The sequence below is a fragment of the Trichosurus vulpecula genome, chromosome 4, assembly GCF_011100635.1.
Source record: "Trichosurus vulpecula isolate mTriVul1 chromosome 4, mTriVul1.pri, whole genome shotgun sequence".
NCBI lineage: Eukaryota > Metazoa > Chordata > Mammalia > Diprotodontia > Phalangeridae > Trichosurus > Trichosurus vulpecula.
In genome coordinates this window covers 60,608,220-60,623,508 of record NC_050576.1, presented here as the reverse complement: position 1 = coordinate 60,623,508, position 15,289 = coordinate 60,608,220, and the positions used below count along the sequence as shown (strand labels likewise).

The window sequence follows — 15,289 nt, the reverse complement described above, 5'->3', positions numbered from 1 at the left end:
GCAGGATAAAAACCACCTCACTGTCAAGTTCCTATATGAATGAGCGATTGATGGCACACCCACTTATCAAAGAATCATAGAATTTTGGTGCTAGAAGCAATGTCCGAAATCACTTAATCTAATACCTTCACTTTTACAGATAAGGAATCTGAAGTCAGTGAAATAACTTGCCCAAACACTACGCATTAAAAAACGTTAAACATCTAAAATGCCTTGTGATTTAAAGTCAGTGAGCATGCCAAGGTCCTACTCTGAGATTCACCTCTAAACAGCTCAAAGCAGTGTTAGAAGCATAAACCATGGAAGAATAATGAGGAGTTCTTAATTAGAGGTCATTTTTACTAGAGGAAGCGAAACACATAAAAACATATCCTACAACAAGTAACACCATCGCTCAATAAGCCAATGAACAATTATACCACACGTCCAATTGGATTTAAAACAACTGACATTTTCCTGATGTTCTGGAAACCTGACGGATCTTCTGATCCAATGAATTGGAATGTTCCTTGCTCTCCATTGCTACTTCCACAGTTGAAAAAAAATTAGTGCAGTTGGGAATGTTGCAATTTAAATAAGTCCTGAGAACTTATTTTTAAGAAAGTTGTCACCACGGTGTGAACACATCCCAATTTATTCTATAACAATGCATGACAGGTTTTCTTAGAACACATTCTACTGCTCTTCCCTTTGGAGGAAGAGGAGAAAGACCATTCCATCAAGTCTTCAGCCTGCTCTTGCAGCTTCCTTCTGCTCCCAGGATGTGTCCCCTCATCTGAGCTGCCTAAGGTTCTGAGAGGACTCCACCTGGAGGCCAAACCATTATGGACAATGAAAACCTACTGGAACTCATTATTAACAAGCTCGTCCCTTGTCATATCCTCCCTATCCCCATGATTCTGAACTCTCTGCTATCATCATTCCAACTCCATTTCTTCTCTCTCACTGACTGATCCTTGATTCCCATTCCCCCCAACCCAAACTTTCAATGTCCTGTCTAAAGTTGCCTACTCTTCTCAATGTGCCTCTGAAATGCCTGCTCTATAAGTAACAAACTTGTTTTCACTTTATATCTTTTCCTTTCTAAATCCTTCCATCTTCTATACCTCACTGCTAGCTGCTGATGACAGTCTCTGGCCTCTGTTTCCAACACTGGATACATTTTCAGTCATTCCTCTGACCCACTGGGTCAAGGTCAGGAAGTTAGTCTACTACTTGTTTCCTATTGCCAATTCCAGGTTTTCCCCCCTACTGCCATCACTCTGTGACCTCTCCTCCTCTGAGGTTCACTCAACCCATAGCCACCAAGCAATCAAAATCAGGTAGCTGTTATCTACCAATTTCTAAGTCACTGCCCCTCTTTCTTCAATAACTTCAGTGCATGGCTCACAGGCCTTCCTCCTCAATTCCTGCTCTTGTGCTAGGGGATTTCTGAAATACAGACTGATACTCCTTCAGACACCTTAACCTCACAGTTCCTCAACTTACTTATCTAATGTGACTTTCTCCTCTTCCCCACCTCAGCCACCCACAGGGATGGATATACTCTTGATCTTGCTAGGGCCACCACTTTCATGTTCATGAGCTCTGAAATTCCCTTATCTGATCACAATTTATTGTCATTCTACTTCTCCCTCTGTCTGGCAACCGGAAACCCTATTCCTTGTCCTCACTATGATTTTTAATCCTTTAGCCTCTCAGTTATTCCCAGGGCATCATCCTGGCACTAGCTACACATGCTTTCCTCCTCCATCTTGGCCCTCTGCTGAACCAGTGCAGCTCTACACTTTCTCTTTTTCTTGAGTCCCTGGTCCTTTTATCATACTGTCAATCTTGCCCTGCCAAGCCTCCGCCTTGGATCAGGATCCCACAACCTGCTCCTTTGCTACTATACACATGTTGTTCAACAAAGCTGGAGTAAATCATGAAACAATGCTGACTGGATCCACTGAACTTCCCTAGTTAAATCAATAGAGAGACATTCTGAACATTTCAACCCTTCTCAAACTTCCCATGGCTTCCCCATCTCCCACCCTCTTAGCAGAGAACCTTGCCTCATAGATTACTGTAAAAAACTGAGGCCATTTACAGCGTCTCACAACACCCAGGTGCCTTCTGCCACTATTTCCTCTTTCATCCCCATCTTACATGAAAAGAAGGCCTTTACTTATGCCAAGGCAAAGACCTTAACATGTACAAGTGACTCTATTCCACTCCATCTTCTCCAGCAGTTTGCTCCATCACCCCCACACTTCCACTTATCTTCAACCTCTTCTTCTCTATTGGTTGCTTCTCTACTGCATATACAAATGCCCACTTCTCACCTAACCTTGAAAAAACTCTTACTAGATCTGTTCAGTCCTTCTAACCACTGTCCTGTGCCTCTTTTTTCTTTTGTAGTTAAATTCCCCGAGAAGTCTGCAAATCAATGCCTACACTTTCTTTCCTCTCACTTTCTCTTAAACTCAACAGCTTGACCTCATCATTCAACTGAAACCATTATCTCCAACGTTACCAGTGATCTCTTCTTAATTGCCCTAATAGCTTTTTCTCTTCCATCCTCATCCTTGACTTTTCTGCAGCCTCTGAAACTGATGAACACTCTCTCCTTGTTGACACTCTCTTTATTTTAGGCTTTCAGGACACTACTCTAGCTGGGTTCTTCTTTGCTGTCTAATCACTCTTTGTCCTACAGGGCTGTCCTGGGCCCTCTTCTCTTCTTCCTCTATACTATTTCACCAGCTCCCATGGATTCAATTATCATCTCTATGTTGCTGATTCTCAGACCTACTCATCCAGCCCTAACCTTTCTCCTAAACTACAGTCTTGCAACTCCACATAAGACATATCAAACCGACATCCCATAGACATATTAAACTCAACATGTCCAAAACAAAACTCATTAACTTTCCCTGAAGGCCCTTCCCCATTAGTACCTAGAGCATTACCATCCTCCAAGTTACCCAGGTTCAAACTCCAGGAATCATCCTTGACTTTTCACTCTCTTACCTCCCCCTCCCCATATCTAATCTATTGCCAAGGCAGCTCTCTTCTATGCTGCCTTCTCTCCTCGGGCACTGCCACTACCTCGGTGCAGGCCATCATCACACCTCCTCTTGCTTAGACTATGGGAATGGCCCGCTGAGTGCTCAGCTTGTCTCAAATCTCACCCCATTCTAAGAGTACATCCTCCATTTAGCAGCCAAATCAATCTTCCTAAAGCACAGATCTGACTATATCACCCCTCTATTCAATAAACTCCAGTGGCTCCCTAACCCCGTAAGGATTAAATATAAAATCCCGTCTGGCATTCAAAGTCTCTGACAATCTGGCACCCTCCTACCTTTCCAGTCCTCCTTTCCCTTTTCTCTCCCTCCCCCAACCCCCACCAATATATTGTGAACCAGCTACAATACGTTTCTTGCTGTTCCTCCCACAAGACACGCCATCTCCACACTCCGGGCATTTTCCCTGGTGGTCTTCCATGTCTGGAATTCTCTCCTTCCCCATCTCTACCTCCAGAATTCCTCTAAGTCCTAGTTAAAATCCTGTCTTCTACAACCCCCTTAATTCTAGTGCCTTCTTGGCACCGATCATTTCCAATTTATCCTGTATGTGGCAGGTTTGTACATGGCTGTTTTCACATTTCTCCCCCATTAAACTGTGAGCTCCTGGAGGGCAGAGACTTTCCTTTTCCCTTCTTTGTATCCCTAGTGCTTAGCACTGTGCCTGGCCCATAGTGGGTACTGACTTAGAACAGGGGAGCATTTCTATTGGGATCTGTGACTTTACAGTAGCATACTTTAGAAATGACCCTGTCTTCTTTGAATGTGCTTATCCTTGCTGCAGTCTGAAGTACAGCTACTGAGGTATCCCTTACCTGTAACAGAGAGATTGGTTACTGCAGCGCTGGTTAGAGGGAGTACGGGATTGACCGTCAGAGTGGTGGCTGCACTGCTTGTCACAAGGCTTGGCGTGGTTGCCACCTACAGGTGAGAAGGTGAAATATACATCAAAGGGATTATATCTGAAAGGTACTACAGCAGTGAGGACTCCCTCAGGAAACGTTCATAGACCTGTGGGGGATGGGAGGGAGGCCAGAGAGTAATTTAGTAACTTACACCTCTCCCCTCTTCCCCCACCACACACAATTCAAGAGGGGATTTAAGATACAAAACACAAAAAAAATGTTTTTTAAACTCTAGTTACAGAATAGCAAAATGAGAAAGCTGTAATAAAAATGATTTTACATGTTTTCTTAAGCACTAACATTGAAAAAAAATTATATTGGTATCAGGTAATTGAACTTTGCTATGGCAGGTGGAGTTCTATTCAAAATAGTAGTAACTTTGCAATTTACCAGTTTTTAAAAGACAAATTTTATGGATGTCTTTTGTTTTTCTGTATATTCCTTTCCCCCTCCACCAAAATAGCACCAATTGCCCTGAAATTGATTGCCTCAGGTTGAAAAACAAAGAAAATTACAGGAAGAGTCCCCAGTTTCTCAGCTTCCTCAAGTCAGTAAAAACTATGATACCAATTATTGGAATTTCTAACAAATCAAGAAGCATTTATTAAGCGCTTATGTATAGAGAGAGATCAGGGAGATCTAGGCTCCTGTTATAGCTTTCTTATTGCCTGTCTAAGGATGGGCAAGAAATTTACTGGTACCCCTGGCTCCTTACATGTAAATAACAGTAACAAAAAATATTTGCTTCTTTTTTCAATACTGTGCATGAAGTACTACTTGGATAAAGTATGATCTAGAAACCCAAGAAGTACCATCAGCATCTGAGATTGTGGCATAAGGATCTGGAAAGAGAAAATTAATTGTATGGATGAGTTTTTTTTTTTTTTAAAGAGAAGACCAACAAGAAAAAGTGTTATTTTTAAAAAATAAGAAATGCAGCATATCCCCCTAAGATCATTAATTTGTACAAAATGAAATTTTTCTTTATGGCTAATTGGCTCCTCTCCTTAATAATTACAGTCTAATGAGCCTGAAATGATCAAACTAACAGGTGAAAATTTAGCGTGATTTGTTTATAGAACTTCCTAAGACCAAAAGATTCATTACAAAATTAAAAAAAAAAGAAAAAAAATAGAGAAATGCAAGTTGCATAGTCTTCATAGCTTCAGAAAAATTGTTTTCAATTATGTGCCAGTGGAACCACTATTGCATTTCCCAAGACCCAGGACAATTAAATGATTACTATGTATGTGGCAGAGTCTAAGATAGTATCATATTCTATGACAGAAATTAAGAAGTCATGATGGGTTGCTCATTACGCCCAAAAGAGTTACTGGAAGAAATGTAAATTAAAATCATCCCAAGGTTCCACCTTACACCTAACAGACTAATAAAGGTGGTGATAAAAGGGAAATCATAATTGTTGAAGGGAAAATGGGAGGATAAACACACTAATGCACTGGTGGTTGGCTTGTGAATTGGCCCGTCATTCCAATTTGGAACTGTATTCAAAAAGTCACTAAACCGTGTATACCTTTTCACCTAGTAAACCACTAATAGCTACGTATGTCAAAGAGATGAAGAAAGAGGGAAAAGAAAGATTTGTACAAAAGTAATCACAGCCATACTGTTTGCTACAGCAAGGAGCTGTAAACTAAGGCAGTGTCCATAAATTCGTGGAATGGCTGAACAAGTTATGGTATATGGTATACGAATGTAATGGAATACTATTATGCCTTAAAGAAATGATGAAAGGGATTGATTCAGAGAAACCTGGGAAGACATATGTGAAAACTTGATACAAAGTGAAAGGAGAACGGGAACAATTTATATAATGACATTTTATATAGAGAAGAAAAAAAATGAACTTAATAATCCACCATGTAACAATCAGAGGTTAGATGATAACACATGCTTCCCATCTCTGCGCAAATGTGGGGCTGGACTACACAAGCAGACAGGACACACGCTTTCAGACTTGCCAGTTGGTGCAGATGTTTTACTTGTCTCTCCTCATTTGTTATGAGGGGGAGGGAGGGAGAGGGATGCCAAAAGAAAAAAAGGAGGGGTATCAATGGAGCATTTAAAAGACACATAGAAGAGAATGGAAGGAAGTCTAGCAGAGGGGGCAGCTTTGGAGTAAGTGTGTTGAATTTAGGATGTACTTTTAAAAAAGGAAAGGACCAGTTGAGGGTCGCAGTCTTTCATGACATTCCCATTACTCTAAAGCGCCAGTGATTTTGAGGTACTTAGCACAGAGGCCATAGAATCATTAAGTTATGGTCCATGCAGGGCATCTTTCAAAAACACAAAATATACATATGCGCATTTCTTATCATCTATGGTGCAATGTAGATGTTAGTTTAAGAAATGAGTAAAAATGGGAGAGGATTCTGGGAAGATGGCTGAGTAGGTCAGAAAATTCCAAGCTCGCAAGATTTTCCCCCACAAAAGAGTTATAATGGCACCTTAGGGCAAACAGAGTATGGGTGCAGACAAAGAAGAATAAGGGGCACAACCAGGGTCTTCCTGGGACAATTTGAGAAGATTTCTCTTCATGTAAGATGGGGAAGGAAGAAAGTGATTTACTTTTTAATTAGAAATATCAGAAAGAATAATATAAAATATGTGGTCTGCTTCCTGATATTTAGCAGCAGTTGTAGATATAAGTACATCAGCTTGGTAAAACTTAAATGATGAATCATATACAAATAACAATAGTAAAAAAAAACTTAACTGACATTTAGAAGTTTAAGTTTTACTAGTGTAACAAGGGTGTAGTGCCTTTACTTGATTCTTACCAGTGAGGTTGGACTGGGAAAAATTGCTTTTATAGGTGAGCTGCTGGTCCCACCACTACTAGGTGGATTAATCCTTTTCTCCTTCTGGCGGCGATTACAAAACCAAACACGGATCACCTCCTTTTCCATTTTCAGTTGATCAGCAATCATGGTGATTTCTTCCGAGGTAGGCTTTTGATTCTTAAATAGAGAATTTTGGAAAAGAAGGAAATGATTTTTTAAACTTCATGGCATGATGGTATTTAATGAACAAAAAAAAAGAGCAAAGGACTAAGATTATTTGTACAATTAATACTTTTCTCCCTTTTAAATAAAGTATACATTACCTTATATAGATGTGAAACTAAAATTAAGAAACTAGAAACTAACAGAAAAGACACCTCCAATATTTAATTAAATCGATTATATTCCAAATTTTTATCCCTATGTTCTAAAAGAAGACATATATGAGGATTATAGTGGAGCCATAAAAATAAGAAAAGGTCAAAACAGTGTTGAAACTACAGCTCTGATCATGTCATCAGCCTGCCAAAAACTTAATTTAAAGGCTCCTTACTGAATAAATTAAATCTAAACTTCTTAGGCATTAAATGTAGAACACCGTGTATGCACCGGAACAAAATAAAATTTAGTGAAGATACAGTTAATGATATCTAATAACAATGGAAATTCATTGGGGAGTTGCTATATCAAGTCCAAAGGGAAAGGTCATTATGGACTTTTGTCTGTTGATTCAGTGAGGGCTTCATGGAAGAAGTGGCATTTGAATTGGGTTTCAAAGGAAGTGCAGTAATTCATCAGGCCTGGGGAAAGGACTGTTGTTCATCTTTGAAGAAGACCAGTGACAATGATGTCTTGACTTGTGGGTAAATTGGATTTAAGTGAGGCAGAGTTGCACAAAGTTGTCAGCCTCACTCTCTCTTCCAGAGTCAATGAAATCCAGTGGCAGGACAAAATTCAAGATGACTGGTGATGGCCTGAGATGCTGTGGGTGACCGTGGTGTCTTCAATGCCTGACCAAGCTCTAAGCCCTCCACAGCACCTACCTCCACTGCCTTCCTGGCCATAGGAGTAAATTGTTCTTATCTGCCCATTCTCCCAGGGGAAGACTTCATGTGCTTGGAGGAGACACCCTGCTAACTCACTGATGGGTTGGAAGGCTATTCAAGACATAGATATTTACAGCATAAGTAAAGACATACAGGCAGAAGGATATAGATGGTGCCCTTTAGAAACAGAATAGATCAGTTTGGCTACAGTACTGAACATGCAGATAACGCTGCAAGGATAGGATGGTACGACAAATTGTGGAGGGCCTTGAACATTAGCCAAAAAACAGATGGATTTTTATTCTGGAAGCAATGGATTACTAAAATTCCAAGAAGAAAAGTGGTAAGACCAGATCTATTTGAAATGAAAATTATTCTGAAAGGATGGATTAGGAAGGGGAGAGACAGGAAATGGGAAGATCTATTAAAAAAACTCTTACAATAGTGTAGGTAGGAAATATTAGGGGACTTGTCCTAGGGGAGCAGCAATGAAATGGAGAAGACAAGTGAGTGAGAGATGGTCTGTAGGTGAAATTGAAAAGACTTGGAATTGACTGCATATGAGTGATGCCAGAGAGGTTAGAGCAAAAAGTAATTCTAAGGCTGTGAGCAAGGCAGAATGGGTGGACGGTGGTAAATCTGGCAGAAATATCAAAATCTGAAGAAGGCTTAGTGTGGATTAGGATTTGATGAATGAGTTGCTGGTGGGAGTGTGCGCTGCAAGAGAATGGTCAGGGCTAGAGGTACAGATTTATGTATCTTCCACATAGAGGTAGTATATGAAGTCAAAGGACTGAATAAGATTGCTAAGGGAAAGATAGTCAAGAAAGAGAAGAGGGCTGAGGAGGAACAGCCACATTAACATGTCAGAAAGAGAAAAATGAGCGACAAAAGGAGATGGAGAAGGAATGGTGAGGAGACTGCAGTCTCTCTGAAGTTGAGGAAAGAGAAAATACTCAGTAGGAGGTAGTCATCAACCACATCAAAAGCAGCAAAAAGGTAAAGGAGGATAAGGATTGAAGAAGAAGGCCCAGGGATTCAATCAACGGGAGGACAATGACAATATTAGAAAGTAGTTCTGGGGACAGGTAGGTGGCGTGATGGATAGAGTGCTGGCCCACTTGAGTTACAATCTGACTTCAGATGCTTGACACTTACTAGGTATGTGACCTTGGGCAAGTCACTTAACTCCAATTACCTTGCCCCTCCTCCAAAAAACAAACAAAATCCAAACAAAAAAAAGTAGCTCTAGTAGAATGATAGAGGCTGAAACTTGGTAATAAAGGAGTGAGGAGCCCATCAGCAAAAGCAGTGACAGTGAAAAAAAAAGATGGGATGGTAATGGGACGGTAGGTGCATTGAGCAGAAGGAGAAAGGAAGTTTTTTTTTCTTTTATAGGAGACTTGAACGTGCTAGTAGAAAGATGGGAAGTAGTCCACGTAGAGAAAGCTTGTAGAAGTATGAGGAAAAGGGGATGATTAGTCAAGAAAGGTCTCAGAAGAAACAGAAGGATACAGTATCAAGAGTATGAATAGAGACAAACCTTAGTGAGGAGAAGGAAAACTTCACAGGGAAAGAGAGGAAATCAGGTAGGAGGAAAAAGGAGGGACAAAGGCGGCTCATATCTTTAATCTTTTCAGTAAACTAGAAGGCTTTAAGTAAGGGAAGATGAGAGAGGGCAGAGAATTTCCCTACCATAGTTTGTTCCAGGCAAATTGGACATTTTACTACTCCCTAAATATGCCATAACATTTCTTGCTTTTACACCCTTGTTCATGCTGGTCCCTTCATGCTGAATGCTGTCCCCCCCCCAATCCCCATATCCCCACCTACTGAAAGTCTATTCATCTCCAAGGCTCAATTCAAATGTTATTGCCTCCAGAAAGCCTTCCCTAATGCCCTCAACTAGCTGTTCTCTCTCATTCCTATGGCTCCCATAGCACTTTGTATCTGTGATTGTGGAATTTAAACACATGGTGATTTAAAAATTACAGTTGTCTATCAGCTTGTCTCGCCTCCTCCATCATGAACATCCCCTTGGCTGGGGAAGATATCTGATCTATCTTTTGATGCCCACATCACCAAACATAGTGCTTTGTACAAAGTGGAGGCTCAAAATTCACTCCTGAATAAATCAATGATTTCTGTGACTAACATTCAGATGCATCTGCCCGCCTGAGAAGCAAAAAACCAACCTCCAGGAAACTCTTCTCTAAGGCCACACGAATGTTGGTCTCTATGCTGGTGCGTTTCTTCCTCCTGCGGTTCAAACCCTCAATCCCGTGCCCTGGAGAATCCAGGGCATTTGGGCTAGAGAGTGCTGAATCAGATGAGAGGTTCTCTGTAAGAAAACAAACAGTGGCAATTGGCTCAGCTCAACATCTCAATCTCTTGTTACTTAGTAGGAAGAAAATGTAAAAAGCACATGATAAAATAGTCAAATATCCTCAGCTAAGTTGAAATAGGACAAATCTACTTCTAGGCTGGAAAGCATTCACTTGAGTTGGGCACTACATTCTAACAGAATTCTGTGAATGGAGAAGATAAATCACCCTTTCACACTTCCTCCATAGGAGCCAGCAGGAGAAGGAAAGCACCCAGAACAATTAATTCTCAATCATCCATGACATTTAGACTTTTCCAGGTGGGCTCTCCTCCTCCTCCTGAAGGCACTCTGGATGCTCAGCATGCTGTCTGTCCTTCGCGGACAGTCACTGCTGATGTACTAAGGAAGTAACATTCTGGAGAATGTTGATCCTTGGGGCAGCAAAGACCCACGCTCCCATTTCTACCCTTGCATTTGCTTGCTCTGTGATCATGAGGAAATCCCTTGACCACTTTGAACCAGAGTCTTCTCCTGTGTAAAATGGGGATAATGACAGAACCTACCACGTTTGTTAAGAATCAAATAATGGATATAAAATACTTTGCAAACCACAAAGGGACCTTACTTTGGGGACCACTATCTGACTGATATAATACTATCATATTCTTAATTCATTATTACCACTGTTTTTATCATTTGCTTTCCTTTGGGTCTGTGGGTCCAGCTTTGGCATCTTAGGTGGGCAAGAACAAGAACCCATACCCTGCAGCCCTGCCTCAGCTTGACCCCCTCCCATACTGTTACTACATGTTCTCTTTCTAGGGCTCAGAAGATTCAAGAACACAGGGCATTACTATGGTCATTAATGTTCCTGTCCCCCAACTCAGGTAATCAACAAGGGCTCATTTATGGCAAAATCATGCAAAGTAAGAATTCTATTCTAAAAAAATCAATAAAAAAGGGACACAAATACAATTGATTCAAATGATGAAGAAAAGGAAGAACTGTCTAAATAGACCAATAGGGTTGCATAGGGACTCGTCAACCAATCCAGATGGTCCTGAAAGAATACAACCAACACTAAAAGGATAAGCTGAGGTTTGTAACAAATGCTAAAACCAACAAAGAGCTTTTTGGGGGAATTATGGCGAGGCCAGAAGGCAGACCCAAGAGTCTCAGCTCAGATGGATGGGATGTTTCATCTTTCATCTTCAGACTGGGAATTATGTAACAAAAAACACCACAGAACTGAAACCACAGATAAGCGAGGCTACAATAACACAGGACCTAACTTGTCTCTGTGAATTCAAATCACTGGGACAAGACAAACTACACGTCCTAATCTGTAGATGTGATTGCTAAACTGCCATTAGAGATTTTTGAAAAAAGCCACAGCAACTTGGGAAAAATGTCACACACTCAGAGAAGGGCAATGTCCTGGTTTTCAAAAAGGAAAAGAAGGCCGATTTGTTAAAGGCAGCTAATGGTGCAATGGGTAAAGTGCTCAGCCTGGAGTCAAGAAAACTTGAGTCCCAATCTAGTCCCAGATACTTAAAAGCTGTGTAACCCTGGGGAAGTCACTTAACCTCTGCTTATTTTCTCAACTACACAAATGGGGATGATATACCACCTACTTCACAGGGTTGTTGTCACGCTATAAATGCTTATTACCTTTCCTTCTGCCCTTTAGACTACAAGCTGGTGAACTTGAGATCCATTTGTGACAAAATTCTAGAACATATTTTTAAATGGGAAGTTTGAGATCACTCAAAAGGGAAAGCAGTACTCACTATTAGCTAGTAAGGACTCATCAAGGAAAATTTAAGCTAGACTAACTTCACTTCCTACAGCCTTTTCTCAGTGCTCTTCCTTTTTGATCTCTGGTTGGCCACCTACTCCCTGCTATCCCTACCTCTCCAGGTGTTTGTGACACCGTTCTGTCCTGGGTCTGTTCCTATCTGTTGAACTGAAGCTTCTCAGCTTCCTCTGAAGCATTATCACCTGTGTTCTGGTCACTCTGTGTGACCTGAGGCTCTGTCCTGGGCCCTCTCCTTCTCTCATACTACAGTCTTACTTAGTAAGGATCACCTCTATGCAAATGACTCCTCCAAATCTATCTATCTAGGCCTCACTTCTTCTTAACTCAATGATCAAATCTACAAATGGCTGCTGGCCATCACTATTTGGATGACTCCCAGGTACCTCAAACTAAGTCCAAAATACAACTCATTCTGTTTTCCTAAAACCTATCGCCTCCTAACTTCCCTACCTCGGTGGAAGGAGGGCACTGTGATTCTTCCAGTTACCCAGGTTCTCAGCTTCAGTCATCCTCAGCACTTCCTTATTCTGTATATCCAATAAGTTTACTAAGTCTTGTAGGTGCTTTCTGCTTCATTCATCTACTTTTCTCCACCCAAAAGGCCAAGATCCTAGTTCAGCCTCTCCTCTCTCACCTAGAGTACTGAGACAGCCTCCCAATGCTGCGTCTCCCCACTTCAATCCAATCTAAAGTTCAGGTGGGAACCTGCTTCTCCTTGTTAAGAAGTTTTACTGGATCCTGTTGCCTCTCACATAAACTATAAGCTCCTGTGTTTGACTTTTACAGACTCTACCACCTTGAAAACAGGGAAAACCAATTTTCCTGATTATTTTCTCATCATTTCCCCTGTTGTGCCCTGTGCAGGATGCGCCCCGGTCCTTGCTCAGGCCTCCCACCATGTGTGGATGCTTGGAAGCTCCCGCTTCCTCTAAGGCTCAGGCCAGCCTCTTCTTGGGGAATCTGCATCCTTCACGTCTGGCACAAGAGTCTGATAATGTCCGTGCACTGACTCACTTGCTTTTCTGGACAGGGTCACTAGACTGCTAGATCATGAGAGTGCCGTACACACGGAATACTGGAGTATCAACAGGGCTTCTGGCAAGGTCTGTCACGATATCCTCGCAGACAAGATGGAGAGATGCACGCTGCATGAGTGTACGTTAGTTCCAGTTGTTTAGCCCCAAAGTAGTTACTGATGGATGGGTGTCAACCTGGAGGCAGGCCTTTCACGTAATATCTCAGGGCTCTATTTTTGGTCCTGTTTTGTTCAATAATTTTTTCAATAATTTGCTGAGGGCAGAACTGGAATGATTCTTAAATCTAAAGATGAAATGAAGGTGGTAGAGCTAACATGCTGGATGAGAGAACCAGGATCACAAACTAGTCACAACTCACATTTATAGAATGTTTACAAAGATTCTGACAAGCTAGAATGATGGATCATATCTTATAAACAAATTTTAAAAGGAATACATATGAAATCTAGGTCTTCACTTAAAATCAAATGAACACAAACAATGCTAGAATAGCATGGCGAAACATTAAGCTTATAACAAATTTTTTTAAAAAGATTGAGCAGTATCAATATGCTCTTCTATTCAATGAGTCAACAGTGCCATGGCTGAGGCTGCATTAACATGAGCACAGTGCTGACCATTCTACTGGACTCTGGTCACATCACATCTGGAGTTAGGTGTTCACTTCTGGGCATCACATTTTTGGAAGGACACTGACAAACTTGAGGGAATCTAGAAGAGGGTGATAAAGGAATATGAAATTGTAAGATGGGAATTCGGGGTGCCTAGGCTGAAGATTTAAGTGTGCAAGGACGGTATTATGTGCTAGTTCTAATTATTAATAACTATCCGAATGGCTATAATCTAGCCAAAACTGTTTTTCTTGGCTTGAAAGGATAAGTCTAGGACCAACAGACTGATGTTGTGCAGAGACTATATTTTGACTTGATCGAAGGAAAATCTTCCTAACCACTACAAGTGGCTAAAAGTACAACGGGCTGGGGCTGCCTTGGGAGGTAATGAGTTCACCCACATGCACTGCCAGATGTCTCCATGGAACATTTATGCAGCAAATTATGAAATATGTGAGGAAATTTTTACTAAGTAAAGGTAATGCCACAGTGTAGTGGACAGACTGCTGGACTTGAAGTAAGAAAGAACTGTGTTTGAACCCTGACTTTGATCCTGACCAGCTGGGGGACCGGGAGTGAGTCATTTAAGTTCTCTAAGACATAGCTCGGTTAGGAACAGGGTACAATTAATGCCCAGAGTAGGAGTTCCCATACCATGAAATCACAGATCATGGGACTCAAGATTGAAATACAATGAGCAATGCTTATGTTCATAAATATCCATTAAGAAAGTTATTTGTTCCGTTTGAAAGTTTAAAAACAGATGCTTTCTTTATGGTCTCCTTCCACTCCCTCAATCTAGGCTCAGAAGGCAATATGTACCCCAAGCCCAACAAGCAATGCTCTGAGAGATAATCCAAAGCAGTTGCAGCACAGTAAAAGAAAACAGCTCCTTGATGGAGGTATTCATAATTTATATCTCTTCTCCCTGGATTATGATGCTTGAATGCTCTGTAATGCAATGAACCAGCAATGCAATGAACAACATAGAGAATTCCAATTCAACAGCACTCAATGACAATTCCCCTTTGTGATGCAGTCACCCACCTGCGTCATTGAGCCACTTCTCTAGAAGTGGCTTTAACTTGCACATGTTCTTAAAGCTGAGGTTCAAGGCTTCAAAGCGAGAGATGGTAGTTTGGCTGAAGTCATTTCCATAGAGCTTGCCCATAGCGAGCCCAACATCACCCTGCACAAAGAGACAGAGCAAAATGGAAGAGATGGGGGACCAGGGGTGGAGAAACAGAGAGAGAGAGGAGAGGAAAGAGAAAAGGGGAGGGGGAGGAAGGAGAGACAGAGAGGGAGTGAAGGGAGAGAAAAAGAAAAAGATTCAGCTTACTAACATTATATCCTTAACACTGAGGGTTCTCTCTTATATTGCTCTACTTGAAAAAGCATTCTACTAGACTGGTTACAAATCAAGCCAATTAGAAATTCATAGTGTGTTCTTTCAATAAAATCCCAATATGTAGCTCACCTGCACATAAAGCAAAAACAGAACAAAACAAAACAAAAAACTCACAAAACCATCCAGTGTATTAGAACTGTTATATTTAAATATCTATATCCCTTGATTCTTTCCTTCTTTCTCTCCTTCTCTCCTTCTAGACTGGGTCTCCCTATCTTGCCAAGGCTGGAAATGTGGTGGCCACTCATGGGACCTACCTCACTGCTTA

General features: G+C 41.2%; 1 protein-coding gene across 1 annotated transcript in view; it reads right to left on the bottom strand.

Moving 5' to 3' along the window:
* The window catches only part of POU2F1 (POU class 2 homeobox 1), a 129,158-nt gene that overhangs the window by 18,976 nt on the left and 94,893 nt on the right, over window positions 1–15,289 (bottom strand). The window contains exons 10-13 of the mRNA XM_036753226.1: window positions 14,661–14,802; window positions 10,016–10,161; window positions 6,772–6,951; window positions 3,881–3,986 (exon numbers count right to left, since the gene is read on the bottom strand). Coding sequence (XP_036609121.1) covers window positions 3,881–3,986; window positions 6,772–6,951; window positions 10,016–10,161; window positions 14,661–14,802 — 574 coding nt within the window. The remainder of the gene's footprint in view (window positions 1–3,880; window positions 3,987–6,771; window positions 6,952–10,015; window positions 10,162–14,660; window positions 14,803–15,289) is intronic.